We start from the raw sequence: 24,305 nt of genomic DNA on the forward strand, positions 1-24,305 counted from the left end.
TTTAATTGTAGAGTTTGTCTCTGTTGCTTTAATCATACAAAATAAAAACAGTAGAACAAATGACCAGAAGAGGTGATCAATGCTACAAACTCCTTCTGATCCTCAGTTATTCTGTTTAGAGCGCAAGTCCTTGTGGAACTTATGGGAATTTGGTTGGAGGCCCAAATTCACAAAGATATTACAAAGAAGTATCTAGCTTTCAAAGTTGGCGACTGGGGTGGATTCTACTACGATCCTACTACTGTTCTACTACTGCCAGCCGGATGCAGGTCACCCCTCAGAGCCGAGAGCATCTCGGAAAGCAGAGCACACGGCGGAGGTGCCACGCAGCTCCCACCGTCCTCTTCCTATCAAATCTGTCCGATTTGATCTGTCCGATTTGAGAAGGTCTCGGCTCTGAGCGGGAAACTCGCGCTGCTCCTTCCCCTCGGCATCTCCGCCGCCTCTCAGCATCCTCCCCGCTCGCAGGGCGGGCGCTGCGGCTCCGCCCGCCCGGGCCGGGCCCGCCCGCCGGCGCTGAGCGCGGAGCGACCGCGGGGACAGCGGGAGGACCGCGGGGGAGCCGAGGGACAGCGGAGGGACAGCGGGGACAGCGGAGAGCCAGCGGAGGGCCAGCAGGGCCGGCAGGGCCAGCGGGGGAGCCGAGGGCCGGTGCGATGCGGCGCTGGGCGCTGCTGGCCGCGCTGCTGGCCGCGCTGTGCGGGCCCGCGGCGGGCGGCGGGCGGCGGCGGGCGGCCAGCCTGGGCGAGATGCTGCGGGAGGTGGAGGCGCTGATGGAGGACACGCAGCACAAGCTGCGCAACGCCGTGCAGGAGGTGAGGGCGGCCGGGGCTCCCTGCTGCCGCCGCTCCCCGGCCGGGCAGCATCCCCGGGCGGCCCTGAGGGAGCGGCTGCGGGCGGTGCGGGTTCCCCGGCCCGGTGCGCGCCGGCCCTCGGGGCTCGCCCGGTGCCATCCCGGGATGGGATAATGGGATGGGATGGGGTGCAATGGGATGAGATGGGATGGGATGGGATGGGGTGGGGTGGGATGGGCCGGGCCGGGCCGGCGGGCAGAGGTGCGGGCCATGGTCCGGCTGATGACAAAGGGACAGAGCGGGGCGAAGGGAGGAGCGGAGGGAAATGCCACGGGATGGTCTCTGTGCCGCGGCAGCTAAGGAGCACCAGGGCATCCCTAGCCGGCATTCGGGGCTGTAAGTGTCCTGGGAATGTGTGGAGGAGCAGCTTGCCTGTGGTGAAATTGCATGTCTTGATCTGAAATTGCTGGCCCGGAATTGCCCAGGATCTGTTTCAGAGCCAGAAATTGAGACCAGACCCCAAACCAGTGTCTCATATGGTTGTCAAAACACGTTGTCCCTGCACTCCCCTTTCTTGTGGGCTTTTCATTCCCCTACCTCTTAAGAATCTTCCTTTCAAGTTCTCTTCTCCTCTCGTTCAAAAATACTTAGTCTGCAAAAACCTGTAACTGACAACCTGCTGCAGAAACAGACTTGGTTTACTATAATTAAATCAATTTCGGGTCTCTTGCTGTCCTCTGGATGGTTTCTGAAATGTACCACTATAATCCACTTCATTTAGACTGCAAATACATTGAGACAAACCATTCTTCACAATGCTGTGAAGATGTTAAGGGTGTAATCAGAATTTCTGTCTGTTTTTCTGTAGTCGGTTCTGGGTTGCTGCCTGGGTGCAGCGCAAAGTGTGAATTGTTTGAGCAGAGTCTTAGGAGATAAATGGTTTGCACTTAGAAAGATTTGCAGCTGTTATTTAAAATAAACAGACACACCAAAAGGAGGGATTTTGTCTTGGGGAAAATCCTGTTGTTCATCCTGGTTGAACTTTGGCCTCCTAGCTCTGCAAATAAAAGGACAGATTTATTCTTGTGTGTTTGCAAGATTCACGCCCTTCTTCATCCCACAGAAAGAGCAGGAACTGAAACAGAGAATGAAATTCTGGATGTGTGCACCCTCATCTGCAGGGTTGACTTGAAGGGGCTTTTGTTTCTCTCTCCTCTTGTGAGGAGATTTTCTCTTCTTTGTCAGAATGGAAAGTCTGCCTGGAGTTTTCCGCAAAGAGCAGAAAGCTGGGCTCTCCACTGACACCAGCCTGTGCAGATACCAAATTGCCAGTGGCCTGCACACCTTTTTCCCTCTCAGGGACTGGCTTTGCTTCACCTGCCCAGAGCTGAAGGGTTTAGCCCTGGTTTTGTGGCCCATGAAAAGAGCAGCTGCAGGCAGTGTCTGGAGCAGGTAGTGTCAGTCACTGGGAAGCATGGCTCGGCCTCTTTTGTGACATTTTTGCTAATCTTCAGTTGTTTCGTTATGTTTTTCTTAATTTGGCAGATGGAAGCCGAAGAGGAAGGCGCAAAAAAGCTGTCAGAAGTCAGCTTTGAGGACTTACCTCCCAACTACCATAACGAGTCCAACACGGAAACCAGAGTGGGCAACAGAACTGTTCAGACCCATCAAGAAATTGATAAGGTATGAGAAAACTTGTATATGGTGAGCTGTCCATTCTTAAACAGGTTTTCTTCAAACCTCCCCTGCCCCAGCCCAGTTTTACATGGTTATTCACAAAATAATTTGGAGTGTAAATTTTCCTGATGATAATTAGTTTGGGGTTTGATTGTATCTTCTGTGCTTGACTAGTCACAGCGTTAAAGACACCTGTCACGAAAGGTTAGTGTGAAATAACAATTTATTTTGAAAAAGGGCCTGCTAAAAATAGGGCACAGCTACAGCTATTACATGGGGAATGAAAACCCAACCATCTCCTGCTCAGTTGGCTCCTTTACAGTGTCATTTTAAATAGACAGGGAGGTAGCTCTGTCATCTACTTTTCCCCTCTGATTATGTTTTATTAAGAGTGACAGCAAAATGGGAAAAAAAGAGGGGGTGGGAGTGGGTTAATGATTGCAGGATGTAGGGCTGAGAGTAACAAAGGACTAATAAAAACTGTAGTTTGATATTTTGTTCTTTTCTGGTATCAGGTTACAGATAACAAAACTGGATCAACAGTTTTTTCTGAGACAGTTATCACATCCATAAGAGATGGAGAAAACAAAAGGAATCATGTAAGTGAGCACGCTTCTTTCTTTTTGAAAATCAAACAAAAACTTTGGGTTCCTTGTTCAGAAGACTGTGACAGAGTTCACCTAACAAAATTTTGGAATGTTTTCAAACATAAAACTATTGGGGTAAGCAGTCAAAAACGTCTGTATTTTTTAATTAGCTTAACTTAAGAATATTATGACTTGGAAACAGAGTTCCAGTGTTGTGGTTAATAGACATGTTTGACTATTTGTCTGTCAAATGTAAATGTTAAATAGCAAAGGTAGTTACACAGCCCTTTCCAGTGAGTGTGGATAAATCCTTAGTGTAGCAGTGATCTTCCATTAAATAATGCTTCATAGATTTAAACAGTTGAAAATAAATAACCCCAAATCATTCATTTATGAGGAATCTTTGGAACAACAGATGGCTCTATTTGCTTTTTATGCCTAACAAGTGATGGACAACTGGTTCTGAAATGCCACTTTGAGGAGAAGGCAGAGAGACGGGGCAATAAATCCCCCTCCCCTAAAAATAGGGTTGTTTAAGGACTCTCAAAGGAGTTTAAAGACCAAAATATCAATAATATTGTTTACATGAGTCTTGCAAGCACAGGTACATTTGTTAAACATCAGTAGTCCCATGAGAAATTCAGCACATACCACTGCTTAAAAAAATTGGGTTTTCTTTGGTTATAGTCTTACCAAAGTGGAATATTTTTTGTGCTCTTACTAAGACTGGGCTTGCCAGGTTTCCTCTGAGAGCTGGCTTCATCTGACTAATAGTTTGTGATTTGATTTACTTCAACATACCCTGGCTTTTTTTAGAACTTACCTCCAGTTCTTTCACAGAAGCAGCTCTGTAACTATTTTATAAATATAATTATGGAAATCATTTTACAAATGTAATTATGGAAAAATTATGTCAGTAGGTCCGATTTTTAAGGGATACAGAACCTGAAATTAGTGCCTCTTTTCTAAAGTTTTCCCTCTTGCAGGCTCATGTTTTTATACTGCTATTTAAGCTTGAAAATGGCAAGTAGCAAAATATAGCGCACACAGGCAACTTTACTTTTTTTATTTTTACTATTAACTTTAGTTTTTTTCTTTTTAATATTTTGCAAAGCTTGTAGCTTAAGTGAAAACTCAAGGTATAAAATACATTTTAACTATTCTAAACTGCAGCTGATTCCATACAAAGTGTTAACATCCTACACGGTGCTTTTCAATAAGTAATGAAGACAATACAATTTTTTTTTTCCAAGCAAATGTGATCATCATCTTCAAACCCAGTGTACAAAGGCAAACTTTTTATCCTTCTTAGCACTGCAACACAACACTAGTGATTTTCATCATGTATTTGGCTTGCCTGTGGTGGCTAATCATTCTCACAGCTGCAAAAATTACTTCTAAATGAACTTTCTCCAGGCTTCATGCACAGTTCCTTATAAGCTTCATATATCAAGGTACAGCTGCATTTTCCATCTGGGAGGTTTGCCTCACTGACCAAGCCAGTGCTGCACGCAGAGCTCTCCCAGTGCTCTCAGAGCTCCAGCTGAAGGATGTGAGGGCTGAATGCACAGATGATTTTTGTCAGATTTCGTGGTGGCAGCCTGGGTGCAGAGCTGGTAATGCTCATTTCCCCCCTCACACTCATTCTGAACTTCCAGCATGCCCAGGGTACAAACACCTTATTTAGAGGTTGCCAACTTGGAGGAGAAGCAGCCTCCAGATGTGCTTGGTCCTTGGTTAAGGAGAGGGTGAAATTAATGTGACTAAGAGGTGCCTAAAAGGAACAAATCTGAAAATGCCTGCAAATTTAGACATGAAGGGGGAATATGAATCACTTTTGCTATTGCAAGGACAAAGAAATATTGTAGGAGCAATGCAATTAAGAATGGGAAGATTTGGGTTGCAGCAAGGAAAGGAGTGGTGCTGTGGAGAGATCTGTGAAGCAGAAGAAAGATTTTGTCCAAATGAAGAGGCACTGTTGCTTAGGTCTGCAAACTTAACGTGAAAGTCTTGGGAAATGAGCTGCAGAAAACTTTGCACTGGACCCTTAGGTCACTTTTATGTGGGCAGATTTTCATACCTGAAGTTCTGTGGGACACTGTGACACGTCCTGGTCACTCTCCAGGCCACAGGTGGTGGAAGAGTCATTCCACTGGTCCCACAGGCTCAGCTTGTAGCCCTTATTTATACAAGTCAGGGGTTTCCACAGCTCCTGCTCTTTACAGGTTTGGTTGGTAGAAAGAAGAATTTTCCAAGCACTGTCACAAACCACATGCTCTGAAATTTAAGCTCAGTGTCATTCTTTCCTGCAGTAATTTGTGATAACTGGAACCCTACCCTTCCCCAGTTTACATTTATTTTCTGTGCTGAGTCATAAGCCTCTGAAATCACTGAAAGCTTTTCACGTGACGGTTTTGGGCTTTGAGAGATGACACAAGAGCCTCACACGAAGGCAGAGAAGTGTCTGCATTGCAATAATAAATCCACTTACTGGCTGCAATGAGAAATCCAGCCCTGGAGAAGCAGCTCCATGGAAAACAGGTTGTGCCTGCATTTTAAATCCCAGTGCTTGTCCTCCTGCAGCAGGTACCAATACACACACAGAGCAGGTAAATAAATGTACATAAGCACGTATATGCACACAAAAGGCAGATATGACAGAAGCACGAGGGAGAATCCTCCCCACACAGGCTTTTCCTTCCAGCCTGTCTCTTCCTGGCTCTGCATCCCAGCAGCATTCCCCTCGGGCTGCTCTCTGGTAGTGGTGGCTCCTCTGGCAGGGCTTTTGTGCCTGGGGCTCTTTGGAGTCTCCACCAGCGGGGTTGGGCTCGCTGCCATTCCTCAGAGGCACTGCATTTCTGGGAGCTCCAAGGGCATTCCCAGACTCACATTCACTGTCTCAGATGTCACTGAGGGCTGGCAGGCACCCCTGTGGATGTCAGGCTTCAATCCAGCACTCTGTGTTCCTATAGAGGCCAAACACAGGCAAGAGGTAGCTGGATGGGCATAAAGTCTGTGGAGGGCTTCCCATCCATTTGTTGCTGGATTTAAGGCTCAAATACTCTGTAATTTGTTTCTTCAGGGAGCATTGGGTAGCTTGCAAATTAATAAAGTATTTTCAGTCAGAAGTTCAAGCACAGAGCACAGCAAAAAGTAACAGCATTCCTCATCATCCTATGAAAATCAAAAATCTTTTCTAGCTCGTTGGCTAGGCCTATATCAGGTGTGATATCTTAGCCTAACCAAGGAACAGCAAGGATGAAAAATAAAAGGAAGCAAAACTGGTACTGGTAAGGTTTGCTACAGAAATATTAGTTGCATTTCTTCTCACTTCCATTCACAGCAGTAATTCACTCTCTCTTCCATTATAAGCTCTCTCTTGTAATTCAAAGCTAGTGTACCTGAGCTTTTTTCTTCTCTCTAGTACTATGATAAATAATAAAAAAAAGCAATGCCTCTTTTTAGCTAGGTTGTTTTTGTGGGTTTCTTTGCAGTTTTTGGGGTTTTTTTTCAAATTTTAGTAGAAGTATGTCTGTTAGCTTTCAATTCTCTTTTTTGAAAGAGATTGTTAATGATGCTGGTGTCTAGGGAGCGTGAAGCAGGGAGCTGGAAGAACAGAATGCATTTCTCATTTCACTGCCAAAGTAACCACTTGGTTCCTTTTTGGAGGAACCAAAATCATCCTTGTCAATGATTTTCCCAACCATGTACTGGAGCTGCTCTCTCTGAGGCTCATACTGCTGCAGGGACAGGAGTTCCTACCAGTGCTCTGTAGAAAGGAAGCTTTGGAAACTGAGAAGGAAGAATCAATGGAGTGGAAATTGCAGTTTTTCCACTGGCAGCACTGCAGGAGAGGAGTCAATGGCAGAAGTTTGAAAATGCAGCATTTTAGTGTTGACTTCTGTTCCCTGATATCTCAGGGAGGACACTTGCTTTGGGCAGTCTTATATTTGGGTCCAATTTTTATGTTGCTTTTTTCACAGAACTTTTAGTCCCTGGTGACTTGCACTCAACAACCTTAAACTATCAATAGACACTAAGTGCATTCCTGGGTTGAAATCCAGGTCTCTGCCTAGCCAAAAACCACGTAATATCTAAATCTGGTAGGTTTTGTATATTTAATAATTTCATTCCCTGGTACTCTGAGCCTGCTCTGTCCCATTAATCATGGGGCAGTGCAGGTCTGTTCTGCACAGCAGCCACCCTTTAGGGGATCCTTGGAGGAAGAGCAGATAAGGCAAACTGTGCTTGTCTTGGAGAGCCATGGCTCCTCACACAGGCATGGTTAGACACCCTCAGCCAATTCTTAATGTTTTACTGAACCCCCTCTTTTGGTTCCCTTTTCAGTTTTGGTCTCAGCAGTGTAGAGCATGAAGCTTTGGGGCAAGTGGGAATAGTTCATGGGGACAAGCAGCCTGTGTTTGTTAGAGTAGAAAATGATGTGCAAAGGGAAAGTGGATTTAGCTAAAGATGAGAAGAATTGTTCAATTGACATTCTGAGTTGGCTCTTATTCATCTGGAGTGTTTTCAGGCTGTGAATCTTGTTGTAGAGAGGGACTTATTCTTGTATGAAGGGGGTGATGGACTGTGGGCATATCTCTGAGACTTCACAGGTAACTCCATAAGCAGCAAGTGCTCCTTAGTGATGCAAAAGCTGTTAAGGGATTTAATTTAGGATGAGATGAGAGAGATGAGAGGATGGCAGAGCATCTAAACCCAGTGGTTTTGACAGCCATCTGATGTTCACTGGGCTGTGGCCAGAAGCCAGTCTGAATGCTGGCCTCAGTGACTGCAAAGGGCTGCCAGGAGGAGTTTGAAATACAAGTGTCAGGCCTGACCCTGCACAAAGAAACTTCTCTGAGGAGGAGGGTGGGGAATCCCTGTAATTACCAGGGGCAGGAGAAACAAGGTGCCTTTTGCTGAGGGTGAAGCCAGGCAGGGGTTCTGGCTGGAAACACACCCAGCCATGTCACAGAACACAGATCAGTAGCTTTTTGGGTTTTTTTTTTTCCTCCCCTCTTAAACGGTGGCTTAGATTTCCAGACAAGCAAACTGATGGAACAGCAAAAGAGTTACTTCTAATTAAAGGTATCAAATCCTGCTCTTGTTTGTATCAGTGGGAGTCTGAAGCAGTTTAGATAACTTTAGTAAATTTACTTGGTTAGTAATGAAAAAAATAGTAAAAGAGTGACTAGGATTTCTCTCATATTTCCTGTTAGTCTAGTTTAGTTTGTTTGTTTTCTGTTGAGTTAGGGAAACACAACTATGTAGTACTAATAGATAGTCCAAAAGTCTTCATTAGCAATTCCAGTCTATGCCTGTATTTAGAATTGGTAAGAAATTTGCCAGACCCTCATGTGCTGTAATGTGGTATTTCTATTCCAGCTAAACCCCAAAGAAAAAGAATATTTTTATCAAGTTGTTTGAAGAGTCACCTCAGCCTTTTTCTCTCCCTGGGCTGTTACTCTTTGAGTAGCTAAATACTGAGTTTGGGGATCCAGGGCTGTGCAACTGGATTTCATGGGTCATGCCCAAGTCATAGGGCGATATAAAAGCAAATCACCATGAATGATTTTGTTTTCTGCCTCTCCTAGATCAACCTGTTTATTCTAAGAGAAATGTTTGGGGTTATCTTCTCTTTCTGGTAACATCCATGCAGAAGAGTGAATCTTTTGTGTGTGCTGGTGGCAATTTTGTGATCTAGTGACATCTGTTAAGAGATGATAGTATGGATTTTCTCCATTGAAGGTTCATCAGCAGTGTTTCTTTCCTCTTGCCATACACATGTAGCAAATTACCCATGAGAGGAAAAGCTTTAAGGCAAATGAGAAATTTTTTTTCACTGGTTTTGATTATGTAACTTAATCCATTGGCTCCAGCAGCTGCTTATTTGAGATTTTAGCTGAAACCATGTTATCTAATTAAGTAGCAAGCCTTAGCTGGAAGGGTAACAACAGCAGCTAAGGCTTTAAGAAATACAGGCTACAGCACTGGATGTATTGCAGAGGTGGTTTTTTTTTTTTTTAATCTTTTATTTGCCTCTGTTATAATTTGGACTGGTTGAGATAGATGCAGAGGATGCAAATAAATGGGTTAAAGCTGCTTACATCTGTCTTGTCATTGGTAAGGTGGCAGAATTTGCTGTGGCTGGGAGGTTGGAACAATAACACATTGTTCCATATATGATGAGCCTAATGTAATCTTTGCCTGGACTTGAGGAGGGCTAAATTCTACAAAATCTGTGGAATGATACTGGTTTTACACCAGTGAGTAGGAGGAGACAGAATGAAGGGGATCAGTGATTGCCCAGCATTTCCATTTGTGGAGAGTCAGGAAGAGGTGTGGGATGTTACCAGTCCAGCTTGAGGATGTTTTGCACTATGGTTTATTAAGCTAAACCATGGAAATTGAAGGAAAATGGGGAATTGAAGTTGTGTCTGTTTAGTGGAGAGAAAGGAGAGGAAGGAGATGAAGGAGAGCTCTGTAGAATGGTGTTGTTATCCTATTTCTAGAGTCCCATACCTTCTGGGTGGTTTTCTCACAAGCAGCTCTTCACAGCAGTGCTGTTCCTGCTTCTTCATCAGGGCTCCTCTAAGGCTCTCCCTAACTATCCAAGCCCACCCCCTTTTATCCCAGTTATCTTCATTAGCCACAGCTGCTGCCCAATTAAGGGCATCACAGCTGCAGCCCATCAAGAACAACTGGCATCGGGGCAAGGCCACTCATACAATACATAGATTTTACCAGGACTCCTACTATAGAACGGTGGTTTGAAATGCAGTGCAATGCCTGGAGAAATGCATTTCTGTGTCAGCTGAGTGAGTCTCAACTTTGTCCTTCCCCCCACGTGACTCACAAGGAGCATTTTGGCTTCTTTTGTGGAGTGAGTGTGTGGCTGGCCTGCGAGAGGCTGAGTCACTGATGGCACTGAGGGACACCACTCTGGTGATGGCATCACTGTGGTTCCTCACCTCTGCAGCCCCCCTGCCCTGTCCTGATCCTCACCTTCAGAACAAATCCCCTTCTCCCTTCCAGTCACACATACTGTAATGCAGCATGGTTGTGCTAAAGGTACACAGGGTGGGGTGGGAGCTCTGGGTCTGTTTACTTGTTATTCTGTGTGGAAATGACTCAGAGCCTGCTCCTGAATTTCTGTCATATGAGGAATCCCTCAAAATTCTTCCCTTGGAAAGCCCAGGGGGAGGAGCAGTGTCTTAGGACATGGTGGTGTCAGGCAAAGGGGAGCCTTAGTGGGTTTCCTGGGCCCCAGATACCTGACATCTGTCAGCAAGGGAAGATTTTGGTCCCCTGGTGTTTGTCTTGGACTTCATACATGCTGGAAATCTGCAGTACGTTTGTATTCTCATGTTCCTTTTGGAAGGACAAAAAGAGTGTGCTGAAGACCCTTTTTCATTTCTTTGAATATTCATGAACAGTCATCATCTCATGTTGTCAATATCCTCTAGGCACATGATTTCAGATGGAAAATTAAATTAAGGGAATAATAAAATAAAAGAGGCTCTTTTGTAATCCCAGCAAATGCCCCAAAGAGGAGGTCTTGACAAAGCTTCAAAGAGTCCACACCTATGACCCAAATACCTATTTCAGCCTTAGGCAAACATGGACCTCATGTTCCCAAAATCCTTGCATGCTGGAGATAATTTATTTCAATGCTGTTGCTGTAATTCAAACCTCTTGTACTTCCATCTGCAGCTCATGGAAAATAAACTATTCCATTTCTTCTACAGTAAAAGCAGTCTCCTACACTGTCAGCTCTGCCATGGGCAAAATCCACTGAATGTGGATCCTCACCAATGTACTGCTGTTCAGTATTATTGTCTTTGGCTGGCACCTCTAACAGAATCTGTTGAAGTCTGTTGAAACCATAGACTACCAAAAAAAGCACATTATAAAGGAACAAAGCCCATAAGATTCAGGATTTGAAATCAGTTTAGTGAGGGACGGGGCACAGGTCAACATCTTACTCTCGGTGTGCTACTCTTAATTTGATGGTGAAGATTAGCCAGCAGCTATTAAGTGCAGAAATCCTGTTTCCAAAGGCTTTTATTTTCCTCCAGCTGTTTCACATCCTCGCTGTGTACAGCTACTCTGCCTTGTTTTGCTTTTACAGATTTGCAGAACTGCCATAGTTGAGCAGTGAATCACAGGAACTTCTTTTTAGCTGCCAACTGCAGAGACAAGAGCAGCCTGCAGTCAGACCCAGCTCCTGGGGAGCATCCCTGCCTCCAAGCTGTGTCTGTGTGATCTCTGCTGCTCACAAATAGTGGCACTTCACAGGTTTGTGGCACAGCCCTACAGTGGCTCCACAGCTGCTGCTGGAGCTCAGGACGTTTGGAGTGAAACCCAGGGTTTGTCAGAGCACGAGTGCTTAGACACTTCTGGTTATCAAAGATCAAAGAGCTGCTGTTCTCCCATCTACAGATCCACAGGTGGATGCATTTCTCAGTTAGGAATATTAATTGCAGACTTGTTAGGAAAGCTTTATTTATAAATGTGCATCAGTATTTTGACCTCACATATACATAAATATGTATATACACACTCACACAGACACAGTCCTTTTCTCCTTTCCTAGTTAGCTAGCTCTTAGTTTCCAGACTAAGTTAATTACCTGACAGATATATAATTTATTAAATTGAAATAGTTCTCATGTGCCCTCTTTGATACCACTGCAAACCAGATTGAAACGAGTGCTTGGCACTGTGTTTCCTACACAAGAGCATTTGCAGAAGCTCTAGTCCTGCCAAGATCAGGTTCTTTTTACTGAGGAAAAAGAAGGGTGAGGGAAGAAAACAAAGTGGCTGCTTCTGCAGAGTGACCTGCTATTAAATTATTACAAGGCATACAGAGAGGTTTTGACCAAGAGTGAACAGAGCATGGTCTGAGAGAGCACCTAGGCACCATTTTTCTCACTATTCTGAGGCATTTGCCAGGATTTTTTTTTTTTTTTGTTTTGTCTATTTAGGTTTTTTTGGGTGTAGTTTCTTCTTTCATTGGAGTAAATTCCCTGAAGCCGTGGATAAGATTATATTTTATTTATTTCCTCTTTTGCCATTGAGCATTAACTGCACAAGGACCTGAGCAGTGCCAGGATCACTGTTTGTGTGGGGGAATAAGCAGGTGGTGCAGGAAGGGATGCACTTCTTGCCCTGGTGGTGAGCAGTTTATTGGGGATCACAGCCTGCCTCAATAATTCCCTTTCTGACACCACGTTAAGGCTAACACACCTGTGTTGCTTTGGGTACCTAAAGCCAAGCTCAGGCCACTTTCACTTATGTCATGTAGACATATTTTGCCTCCATTTATATTGTGCCACGTGGAGAGCCAGAAATGAAGTTTTCCCAAATGAAATGCTTCTGGGAAATGGGGGAGAGGGAATCGGATGGGATTAGCTCTATGGAGAAGTTCAAGGCAGAGCCTGGGGACTTGTTTAGTGTTGTTTATGGGTTCTGAGCTCAGCAGGCACATTCCTGTGGAGCAGCCACCCAAGGAGCTGGCGTTCCCCACAGCGCTGACCCCCAGCACAGCTCTCAGCCCGTGTCTGCTCTTTTTAGGACGTCTCTTTTTAACAGAAGTTCCTGATTTTACCAGTGCTGTGTGCTTGGCAGGACAGCAGTGAGAGACTTGTGCTGCTGGAAAGTATTACAGAGGTTTTGAGGTATTTCAAGGCAAATTAATCTATATCTCATTAAAGACAAATGCATCGCATGCCCTGTCTAGACAACGGAGAGATTAGGAACTGGAATGCTACTGCATTTCAAATTTAGGTAGTAGTTTCCATAGAGCAATATTCCATTCTATGTAATTCTGCCTTTATTTTTTTTTTTTAAATACATGTAGGATATAAAACAGGTTTTTATGCTTCTTTTTTTTCCCTACTACTCAGCAGTTTTTGCCATCTGCTGCAGTAATGGAGAGCAGCCCTGCGTGAAACAACTTGCAGAAATTGAAACAAAACCTAGGAGGGGATTGGTAAACACAGAAATGTTAACTCTTAGGAGGACTGACTGCTGAGGGATGCCAGTCCCAGTGTGACCATGGCACTGCAGCCACAGCTGGAGCTGTTGCTGTCTCACTGGTGCAGCTCTGGCACTGTTTGGGAAGGACCTGTGGCTGTGGTTTGTGGAGGCTGACACTGAGTTTCACCTGAGTTACAGGTGTTTGAGAAGGGAATTGCTCTGTGTGAGGAGTTTTTAATTAACATGTAAAGGGGCTTTTGTTCAGAGAAGCTTTTGGAGGACAGTTGTCCCGAAATACAGTGAGAGGTGCTCCCACGCATTTCCAAGGTTATTACTAAAACTCGTTTTCTGATTGTCACACCAGTTGCTCTAGTGGAATTGTGTTTCTGCTGGCAGAACTTCCTCACCTCTCCAAAATCATTGATTTTTGCCCCCACACTTCATGGCTCGAGCAGCTGAAGTGCACAGAGCTTTAGGAATGAGCACTTGGAAGGGCTGTTTTGGCTTACCAGCTGTGCAGAAAACCATCCTGCCTCTCCCCTCAGCTCCTGCAGGAGTTTATAGGCACAAACAGTACCTGGATCACAACAGGCCAGCAAACTGAGCCATGTAGATTACACAGGGAGGGGAAAAGGGGTTCTCTTGCGTGAATCTCACCGTTCCCATGCCAGAGAACCACAGAAATGTTTTCTATTGTCATGGCTGTGCCTTCCTCTGCTTTTTTGGCTTCTAAACAAAAGAGTAAAGAGCCCAGGAGAGAAAGTCTCACTCAAGACAGTCCCAGACAAATATTGGCTGAAGATATGAGTAGTGTTTTGTTTAAAGTTACCTTTGAAGAACTTTGTGAGAATGTGGAGGCAGAGTGAGTGTGAGTGGGGAGAGGGAATGGATAAATCAAATGCCAGTTGTGTATTTAAAATCAGTTAGTCCATCTTGAAGGTTAGTCATCATCAGAATATTTTTTAGTCTACAATTAGGGTTTTAATTAAGGATTAAGGGGAAAAAGATGAAAGCAAAATGAGTGTTATTTCAGTACGTACTGTATCACCAGCAAAACAGCATTAAAAGTATTGCCACAGTGAGGCACAGAAACCAGAGAAGCACTGCCAAAGACAGTGAGTTTCTGTATGAAAGCTGGTTAACTCTGGCTTGTTGTTCTGCTTTCATGACTTGAAATGAGGAATTCTTGGCTTGTCCCTGTTTCTGCTCCCTGGTATGGGCAGAGGTGACGTGGCCCACCCTGGGCTGGGCTGGGCTGGGTGCACTGCATCAGCCTGTGAAAAATGCCTATTTTATGATTGGCTTTTGGCAAATATTAAAATGAATATTATATGGGTTATGTTACAAAGTGATGCTGTATTAATTCTCTTAAGTAGAGTGTTAAATATAGTTTTAGGTTATAACATCGTGTTAAAATAGAAACTGTGCTATGTAAGATACTTTTTCTAAAGAAAGGACTCACAGCGAGGTAGCAGCCACAGGACACCTGAATCTTTCAGAGATAGAGAATTTATTGCTCCATTATCAGAAGAAATGAACTTCATCCTGCCTCACTCTGCGCTGAAGATGCTGTGAGGATTCAGAGGAAGAAGCTGACACTGCCCAGACAGAATCCTGTGTTTGAATGGAATTTATGCATCATGTATGAGGTGTATGAATATGCAACAGGCTGTTGCTTTTAAGGGTTAATCCTCTGTTAAGGTGGGTCCTTTTTCGGGCTTATTTTGCCCAGAAAAAGGTACCTGGACTGTCCATAAGTCTTTGTTTTTATTGTCTCATATTGTCCTAATCCAAATTGTCCAAATTATTATTACTCTAATTATATGACTATTTATATAACCATTTTATTACTTTTAAACTTTTAAAAACAAGCGATGATTGGCGTTTTTCACAGAGCCCATTCTGCAGAGCTGCCTGCAGCCCCCTCCAGCCCAGCCCGTGCTGTGGGTGCAGGCTGGCACATCACACAGAGAGCAAATTCTCCTCTTCTGTGCCTTTCCCTGTGTGCAGAGGCCTGGGGGAAATGCTCCTGTCCAAGCTTGTCCCCCAGCTCAGGTCTGCTCAGCCACACCTGCCCCGTTCAGCTAGCACCAACATCACTCACCGCTGTATTTTCAAATAAAATGGACACTAATAATTCTTTAGGAAAGCAATAATCTTTGACATAATCTACCCAAGACAAGAAACCTGACATTTCTTTCAGCAGACATAGGAACCTTTTCAATTATTTTCAATTTTTTTGTTGGTTTTTTTTTTCCCCCTGTTGGTTTTGGAAGAGATCCTAATGCCCAAATGGCTTCCAGGTGCTGCAGGATATTCACTGCAGAGCACAGTATTATAGCAAGAGTCCACAGGATGCTGAGTGTGTCCTTGCAGGTACATGGCATGGGTTCTCCATCCTGGCCTCTGTTGTTGGTGGGTCCCAGTACACCCATTGATAAACAGGCAGTGCTGCTTTCACTCTGTATTAATCCCAAACAGCCTCTTCCTTTGCCCCAGCATTAACTGTTACCGCACCAGAAGGGATTTCAGAGAGGTGTGCAGCATTATCGGTGTGCCTGACCCTGTCTGCAAGTTATCTGCCCAGCTTGTGTGCTCTGCTGCACATCAGAGGCCTCCTCTCCTTCTCCTCACTTTACCCTGTTGCTCCTGCAATGACAAAATATTCTGAGAGATAATTTGGTTTTGCAGTTCCAGGAAAAAATGGATTGTTCAGAATGTGCTGCAGCTGATGAAGGTGTTCAGATTTGCTCCTTGTCCAGCAATTATTCTGTCTAAGGGTAGTCGAATCAGAAAAGCTCTGTTGCCTGATTAAATAAGGAAAAATAAATAATTTTAAAAATGCATGTAAGCACAAGTGAGCTCTGCACGAACTGTGGGTGTCTGTGGAGTGTGGCACGCAATTTCACAGAGCTCATGTGAAGGGAAGCCTTTGCCATGCCAGGAAAGAAAACCACAAAGGGATTTTTTTTTTTTTTCCCCTGACTGGAAACTCTCATAAAACTGAATGTCTGAACTGGTGGGACACAATTCAGTAAGAGGAAAAAGTTTTTTTTGGTGTGGGACTCATTAATTCGGGAGGAAGCAGCAAGTGGAGAATTGCAGCTTTGGTGTTAGGTGGTTTTAGAGCTAGAGTTATTCCATGAGCTTAGAGCAATCATGGCAAGGTTTCTCCTTTGTGGAGAAGGACAGCTGGAAAACCTGACTGCAGCAAGACCTGGCTGTGTGCCTGAAAGGGGATGGAACAGCACTGAAATAGTCTGTTCTGGTATGGTTTATACAGAGCATTCATAAAAGCTACAAACACAAAGTTGGCCTAGCTGCTGAAGAGAGGAGGCTGGCTGCTCACCTGGAGCACAAAACCTCCAACATGCTGCATAGCATTTGGGTATTTGGATTTTGATCCACCTGGTTATGTAGCAACAGAAAAGAAAAAAAAAAAACCCACACAGTACTGGGATAATGAAGCAGAAAAACATTTCAATAATTTATAGCAGCCTAGGCCTGGTGATACTAATTCCTTAAAACAGCTAAAATGACTTCTGAATTATAAACACATATACTTAAATGCTGAGTTGTGGACTTGAAAAGAATCAGGCCCCAGACTGTGTTCAGCTTCTGTTCTGTGTTCTGAGTAATCAAACAGTCTCAAGGTGCACCAAGAGAAATACAGGTTGGATATCAGGAAAAAGGGCTTTTACAGAAAGGGTGATAAAGTTCTGGAATGTTCTGCCCAGGGAGGTGGTGCAGTCCCCATCCCTGGGGGTGTTTAACAAAGCCTGGATGTGGCACTGGGTGCCAGGGTTCAGCTGAGCTGTTGGGGCTGGGCTGGACTCAATGATCTTGAAGGTCTCTCCCAACCCAGTGTTTCTGGGAATTTGCACAAAATGAACGCAGTAAACTGCTGGAAAACATCAGAGGTGGCCAGGATGGGTAACTTAGACAAGGCTGGTTCCTGCAGAGCGGCCTTGCCTCACCCAGGGCAGGAACCCCCAAAGCTGGAGGAGATCTGAAGGAAAGGAGAAGCTTACTGGGAACTTTCAGTAGAGCTTGCACAGATGATTTGCTCCAGCAAGTGAGATTAGTGTGTGCCAAAGAGCAGTCAAGTGCTTAATTCAGAGAATCCAGGCATTTTTGTGTAAACCCTTTTTCCTTTTCCTTTTTTTCCTTTTTCCTTTCCACTGACAATGGTAGAATCCAGTGTTGGGCAGGCCACAAACAGGTGACTCAGAACAGTGCTAGGAGTTATTCTTCTGTTGACTAACTTGTTTCCAGCCCAGAGGAAAAAAAATATTTAGAGAAGAGGGTTAATCACACAGTTTTAAGGAGGTAACCATTAGATGGGAAAACACCCCCTCCCTCCCTGTGAACCAGACATGAGGGTGCAATAATATATCACTCTCACTGTGTTCTCCTCACTGCCACAAGCTCAGGAGGTGAAATTTGAGGCCAGAGGATTTAGATGAGCCAGGGAGAGGGCACTGCTCTGTTACAGAGCTGTGATTGAACAAAGAACCCCAGCAAGCTTTTTGTCTTGGTTCCCAAATAAGAAATATAATCAGTGAAGAACCTGTGGTGTTTCAAGGAGAATGAATTTTGGTAAATCACTCTTTTATCCTTTCCTCCAGGAGTGTATCATTGATGAAGACTGTGAACCAGGGAAGTATTGCCAGTTCTCCACCTTGGAATACAAATGTCAGCTCTGCAAGCCCCAGCACACAGTAAGTGCTGAGTGAGATGGGGTTTCATGTGACCTTTAGAAACTCAGTAAGTTACTGTTGCTAATGTCAGCCAGTCAAAATTGACAGAAAAGAAGCTGCAAAACTTTCTGCGTGCGGGTAAAATAAATTTTCACGTTAACAGGGAGTAATTGAAAATCAAAGATTGCGATGGCCCAACACCCACCCCCCTCCCCACATTTCTTTTCAGTTCTCAGCAGAACACTTGTGGCTAAAGAAATAAAAACTGGATCTTGTGATGTGAAGTGAGCCCAGGCTGAGGGAGGTGGGATCAGCTCCCTGCCCTAGGAGCTGGACAGCTACAGAGCATTTTCCTCTTTAGCGGTGCCAGTGCAGTGCTGCTCCTTGCCCTGTGCTCAGCATCCTGTGGGATCCACTGGAAAAGAAACGCAGCTTTTGTGTGGCTGCCCAGACAGGGAAATGCTGCTGAAATGCTGACCTGCTAGGAATGTTTAAGATTCTTAATCAATCTACCTAAAAAAGGAAACAAAGTGACACACACGGCTCTTACTGGGTTGATTCCTGAGGTGTGTGTGGTTGAAACATTTGGTCAATTGTCATACAAAGCAACCTTTAGCTAGAAATTCACAAAGAGATTTTTTTCGGAGAGTTTTTTGTTGGTTACCAATGAGGTCTGGTTCTTATTACAACTGAAAACCAGATTTTGGTAAGACATGTTTTTTGCTTTGCTCTTTGAGAACAATTCTTCTGAAAATTTTGTTTATTCCGGACTGCATTTGACAATGGAAAAAAATCAGTAATGTTCTCCACTGGTGACATTTAATTTATTAATTTTTTGTTTGATTGCAGAAGAGAGGAGCCCAGGGAGAGCTTAGAGCAGCATTTCAGTGCCTAAAGGGGCTGCAGGAGAGCTGGAGAGGGACATCCTGCAAGTGCATGTAGTGACAGGATAAGGGAGAATGGCTGTAAATTGAAAGAGGGCGGGGTTAGATGGGATATTGGGAATTAGGAATTATTCCCTGGCAGGGTGGGCAGGCCCTGGCACAGGTGCCCAGAGCAGCTGGGGCTGCCCCTGCATCCCTGGCAGTGCCCAAGGCCAGGCTGGATGCAGGGCTGCTGCTCTGCTGTGCAGTTTCCTGCCTGGCAGCAGTTCCAGGTGTGCTTCAGCTGAGAAATGAAGCAGTTCTACCTCAACAGCGGGAGTGTGACATTTATTTAAAGTGGACATTGTGGTGCTCCGGCCCAGGGCCCAGTTCTGAGCACAGCCGTGTGTGATGCCCTGCTCTGGGTGCTGCAGTGCCAGCTCTGTGCCCAGTTCTGTGTGTGATGCCCTGCTCTGGGTGCTGCAGTGCCAGCTCTGTGTGTGATGCCCTGCCCTGGGTGCTGCAGTGCCAGCTCTGAGCCCTGCCCTTGCCTTGCAGCCCTGCTCTCGGGATGTGGAGTGCTGTGGGGAGCAGCTCTGCGTGTGGGGCCAGTGCAGGAGATCCATTTCCCGAGGGGAGAACGGCACCATCTGTGAGAGCCAGCACGACTGCAGCCCTGGCACCTGCTGTGCTTTCCACAAAGGTACCCAGGCTTTGTCCTGCCCAGCTCAGAGTGCAGGACTGTTGGTGTTTGGCTCTTCTGAGCCCAGGGGTATCGAATTTGCATCTGACTCCATTCATATCAGAAGGTTAATTAATTACTTTATTATACTATATTATTCTATACTATGTTACAATATATGACATTACATCTAAGCTGAATCTGCCCAGCCCTCACTGTGCTCACAGTGCCCAGAATCCCGTGGCTGTCACCCACAGTCCCCACACACACACACACACACCTGGCCCTGACAGGCCAAGGGAACAGAACACCCTCACTGTGGGTGAACAATCTCCACATTGCATTCTGCTGTGGCACAAACACAGGAGCAGCCAGTGAGATAAGAATTGTTTTTCCTTTCTCTGAGGTTCAGAGAATGTGAATCCCAAGAATATTCTTGCCCTGCTTTTCCCTGTGGGGCTGCACAGGGGAAGTGGTTAAATCTCTGCAGAATCAGGAGGTTGTTGTCCCTTGGCCTGTGGAATGCACTGGGTTGACTCCATTGGAAACCTTGACAGAATCAGGAGTGAGAAGCAGCCTGGTGGGATGCATGCTGGCGAAAGCAAAGCCTGTTGCACACTAGAGATGAGACCAGCAGCAGAAGCACAAAAATGTACATTTCTAAGGGGGAGTTCTATGTCAAGTTTACATACAATTACCAAAAATGATAGGATTACAAATGTGCAGAAGGAATTAATGAGCTGGCTGCAAGTGGCTTCTCCTTCCTCTCAGCAAGCAGCCCATCAGAATCAGGCTGCAGACACATTTCACAGCCCGAGTTTCATGTGAGCCTTCACACCATGCAGTGGGGACCAGGCAGCCAAGGGACACACAGGAATGATGCTGTCAGTCCACGTGGGAATGTGAAGGTTGATTTACAGGAGGGAGCACAGAGGAGAAGGTCTTGGGCCTGAAATCAATCCCCAGTCCTCTTTGGTGGGGTCCAGGTTCCTCTGCTGTTTCGTACCCACTGCATTTATCACAGCTCACCTTCGTTTAGTAGCGACAGCACACGATTCCAGCCAGCTCCCTACACCAGGGACATCTGCCCCAGCTTTTCTCCTTGCTGAGAGCCAGAGCAGGCCTTGTACTGATGGTTGGGCCTGGTGGATCAGGCTGCAGGGCATTCCAGGAAAACAAAGGAGAAAGCTCCAGCACCGTTTAAAAGTGAAGAGAATCTGCTCAGCTTCCCCACGTTAAAATTGAGCATTGCACAGTGGGCCTTCAGTGCTAAGTAAGTTTGGTTAGGAAGGAGAAACATATATAGTTATTAAGAAAATTTTATATATACACTGAGATATATAGATATATATCTCAATGTATATATCTCAGTATATATATATATAGTAGGTAAGAACATTGATGAATATTGATAGAATACTAAAATTAAGAAAATTTTATATCAATATATATATAGATATATATATATAGTAGGTAAGAACATGTATGAATATTGATAGAATACTAAAATTAAGAAAATTTTATATCTATATAAAAATATAGATACATATATATATATAGTAGGTAAGAACATTGATGAATATTGATAGAATACTAAAATTATATCTATATCTATATATATATATATATAGTAGGTAAGAACATTGGTGAATATTGACAGAATACTAAAATTAAGAAAATTTTATATCTATATATAAATATAGATATATATATAATAGGTAAGAATATTGATGAATATTGATAGAATATTCTTGTTAGAACATAAAATAGTGCTGTTGATTAATAGCAATGCATTTTTATTCTCTATGGCTCTCTGCTTTAGCAGGGCTTTAGGGTTTCTCAGGTCAGGCCTAACCTCAAGGCCTTTCTCCATCACTGGAGAGTTGCAAATGATTGTCCTAATAAAGCTGTGTATTTTTATATAAAACTGTGGTAAAATTTGCTGCTCAGTATATAATGTTTTGAGCCTGGGACCTGATAGGTTATGTGCATTAAAGCACATGTGTCTCTGCATGCACACACATATATGTGTTTTTGGACCAAACCTGATTGAAAAACTCGGAGTTTGAATTCTTCTCATATTTCATCCTGCCATATGAGGTGACTGAAGACAGGAGGAAGAAAGGAGCTTTTCTAGGAACATCTGGAAGAGCTGAATTCCAGACTAAGATTGGGAGTTACTGACATGAGGAAACCCAAAGGACACAGCCTTTTTAAATAATGTCTTAACACAGGCTGAAATTCAGAGAGTGCCGAGCCCCAGGTGCCATCAGACAGCTTTGCCCACAGCAGAAGTGATAAAATAAATCGATAAAATATTGATAAAATAAATTAAATATCTGAGTCGCAGTTCTTGTAAGCTCATTAGTTTCTGAACAATTGCTCTGTATTTGCAGCCTCTGCAAATAAATAGAAACAAATAACAGGGTTTAAGATAGAGAGGTATGTGTCTGTTCAGATTTCAAACCTGTTACTCATTGCAGAGGATTCCCTGTAACGTTCGTTTTCCAAGGGATGCTGTGCTGCCTCGAGAGCAGGCTCTGAGTGGGCTGATCTTGCTCATTAAGGATGAACTTCAAATGCCTTACTCCCACCTAGTGGAAAGAACGTGCTCGTGGCTCCCTGTCACGAAAGGGAGCTGGAAAAGAGACGGAGCCTCTTTTTATATCTTGCGTGCGGAATTAAACACGGGGTCACCCCAGTTTAGCAGACAGCTCAAATGCCTTTCCCTCGGCCCGCAGAGCTCCTGTTCCCTGTGTGCACACCCTTACCTGAGGAGGGAGAGCCCTGCCATGATCCTTCCAACAGACTCCTGAACCTCATCACCTGGGACCTGGAGCCGGACGGGGCGCTGGAGCTGTGCCCCTGTGCCGGGGGCCTGAGCTGCCAGCCCCACAGGTGAGCGCGGAGCTGGGCAAACACGGGCCTGGCGGCTTGGCAGGGGGCTGTTTCTGTGCTCAGGAGCTACAGAACTCTCATTCTGCCTCACTAGAAAAGGTTTTGACAGTTCTTGCTTTGTCCCTCACAGATGTGCCTAATTGAGTTTGGCAGCACATGAATCCGGTGTGAATTAAGTGTGTGAATTAATGAGGCTGGTACTGCTTTTTAATCAGTCAGTGCTAGCAGCTGTTGAAATGCATCATTCCAATTTCATTCTCTGCATGCAGTCCCTGTCCACCAACTCTCTGTGTGAGACTGGGTTTCTGTCAGATTTTTGCTTGTTTTAGAATGTAAGATATGTTAAAGGAATTTTAATACAAACTTTTCATGGGTGATGCTTTTAATATTTCTTTTAAAGGAGTTATTTGTATCGTCAGCAATTTCATTGGCAGAAAGTGCGATCATTTCAGTTTTGCTAAAAGCATTTTTACAAAACCTATGTTTTCCATGAAATAAACATTTCAAGTTTTCTCCTACACTTCCAGCATCATATTAACTTCCAACAAGGCATCATAGCTGGGATAGAGATGCAGATTAATATTTCTCTCTTCTCTGTCCAGCTCTGTGTTTTTTCATGCTTGAAAAGGAATTGGGTAACATTTTGTTTCATAAATGTCATCTAAGGAAGCAAGCAGAGCTGATTCCATTCCATCCCATCCCATCAGCACCAGAATTGTTGTTAGTGTGCCATTAACCTCAGGGAAGGTCTGTCAGCAAATGTCAGCTCTAGCAAGAACAACGTTTCGGATGAGGATACAGAAACACAGAAATTAATTGGGGTGTGAATGTAGCTGAACTGTCCAGAAGTTTCTATGGGAATTTGAAGAGTCAAGTGACTTTTTTTTGTTACCTGTTTGTTTTGAGGGCCACTGCTCTTGTTTAGCAGGATCAAACATCTTATGCTGCTAGGATCTCTGTATGTGGAAGTCACATTTATAACTCACCAGCTGCCAAGCATGTAAGAATCAGGTGCTTGTGAAGTCAGCTGGGGTAGATCCATTGTGCATTTCACATGTTTTCCTATGGGGAGGGAATGGAGAATTTCACAGACAGCAGAAGAACACAAAACAATGTCCTGTGTGACCAGATGTGCCTTTTCCCAACAGCCACAGCACCACATCTGTGTGCCAGCTGTCTGCCAATGAAACACAGCACACTGAAAAAGAAGATCCCCTGATCATGGATGAGATGCCCTTTCTCAGCTTGATCCCTCAAGATCTCCTCTCTGATTATGAGGAGAGCAGTGTCATCCAGGAGGTGCAGAGAGAATTAGAAAGCCTGGAGGACCAAGCAGGTTGGAAGGCTGAGCCTGAGGCAGCTCAGGAGCTGGTTTTGGGAGATGAAATCTAAAGCCCAAAGCACCAGTTTAGTTAGTTATTTCTAGATTTATTTTTTGTTTAGTATCTTGCTTGTCTGAACCCTGAACACACACTACTGGATAGAAGTGCAATAAACAAGGTCTTCAAGGAGCATCCTTCTCTGTGCACAAAACCTGCATGTCCCTGTGGAGTTCATGCTGCTGTGGAATTCATTCAGTGCCTGCCTTCAAATCTTCTGCCAAATGGGAACCGTAGGAGTGCTCTTCTGGATTTGTACTTTCCTCTTGTATGTCAGAAATAAACTTCTTTGTACTTGTACTCATTAAAAAATACACACAAGCATCAATTATTTCAAGTCACTGGAAACTATACAAGTGATCTTTGAGTATGGATGTTCAGAGTTGTTTTATTTCTCTGGGGAAAGAACCATCTACTCTGACACTGTTGCAGTCATAAATTTTAAGGAATTTTTAAAGGAATTTCAATTTTTTTCTTTAGAGTTGTATTTTTAATATACTTCAAAGGCACAAATCTGTGCATGTTACAAGATGTGGTTATTTTTACCACCTTAAAAGGTCATTGATTTAAAAAATCAATAGCCAGCTAAGAGTAAAATCTGACCCCCCAAACTCCCCAGCTCCCAGCTGTCTCACCACTTTGCCACCATGGCTCCTCCACTATTAATGGTTTTCTGCTAGATTTCTCCATCTGTTGTTGCACATGGTAAAACAAGATGTGAGGGTCCAGCCAAGGAACTTTCCAT

The 24,305-nt window shown here is 44.3% G+C and overlaps 1 protein-coding gene across 1 annotated transcript; it reads left to right on the plus strand.

Annotated features, from left to right (window-relative positions):
• Window positions 1–656: 656 nt before the first annotated feature.
• Window positions 657–23,897, plus strand: DKK3 (dickkopf WNT signaling pathway inhibitor 3). The gene is made up of 7 exons (XM_054283706.1): window positions 657–815; window positions 2,340–2,477; window positions 2,987–3,070; window positions 17,667–17,759; window positions 19,160–19,304; window positions 22,025–22,181; window positions 23,330–23,897. The coding sequence occupies exons 1-7, from the start codon at window positions 657–659 to the stop codon at window positions 23,571–23,573; spliced, it is 1,020 nt and encodes a 339-aa protein (XP_054139681.1). The 3' UTR covers window positions 23,574–23,897.
• Window positions 23,898–24,305: the final 408 nt, after the last annotated feature.

Source organism: Melozone crissalis, unplaced genomic scaffold (assembly GCF_028551555.1).
Source record: "Melozone crissalis strain CALT ecotype California unplaced genomic scaffold, PUWL_Pcris_2 ptg000038l_1, whole genome shotgun sequence".
In the NCBI taxonomy this organism is placed as follows: domain Eukaryota; kingdom Metazoa; phylum Chordata; class Aves; order Passeriformes; family Passerellidae; genus Melozone; species Melozone crissalis.

Bases quoted from the DNA above. Each gene is read 5' to 3' on its own strand.
- DKK3 (XM_054283706.1), top strand. From the start codon at position 657: ATGCGGCGCTGGGCGCTGCTGGCCGCGCTGCTGGCCGCGCTGTGCGGG. The intron at 2,478-2,986 runs GTATGAGAAAAC...TTCTGGTATCAG, and splicing joins CCCATCAAGAAATTGATAAG to GTTACAGATAACAAAACTGG. The intron at 22,182-23,329 runs GTGAGCGCGGAG...TTTTCCCAACAG, and splicing joins CTGAGCTGCCAGCCCCACAG to CCACAGCACCACATCTGTGT.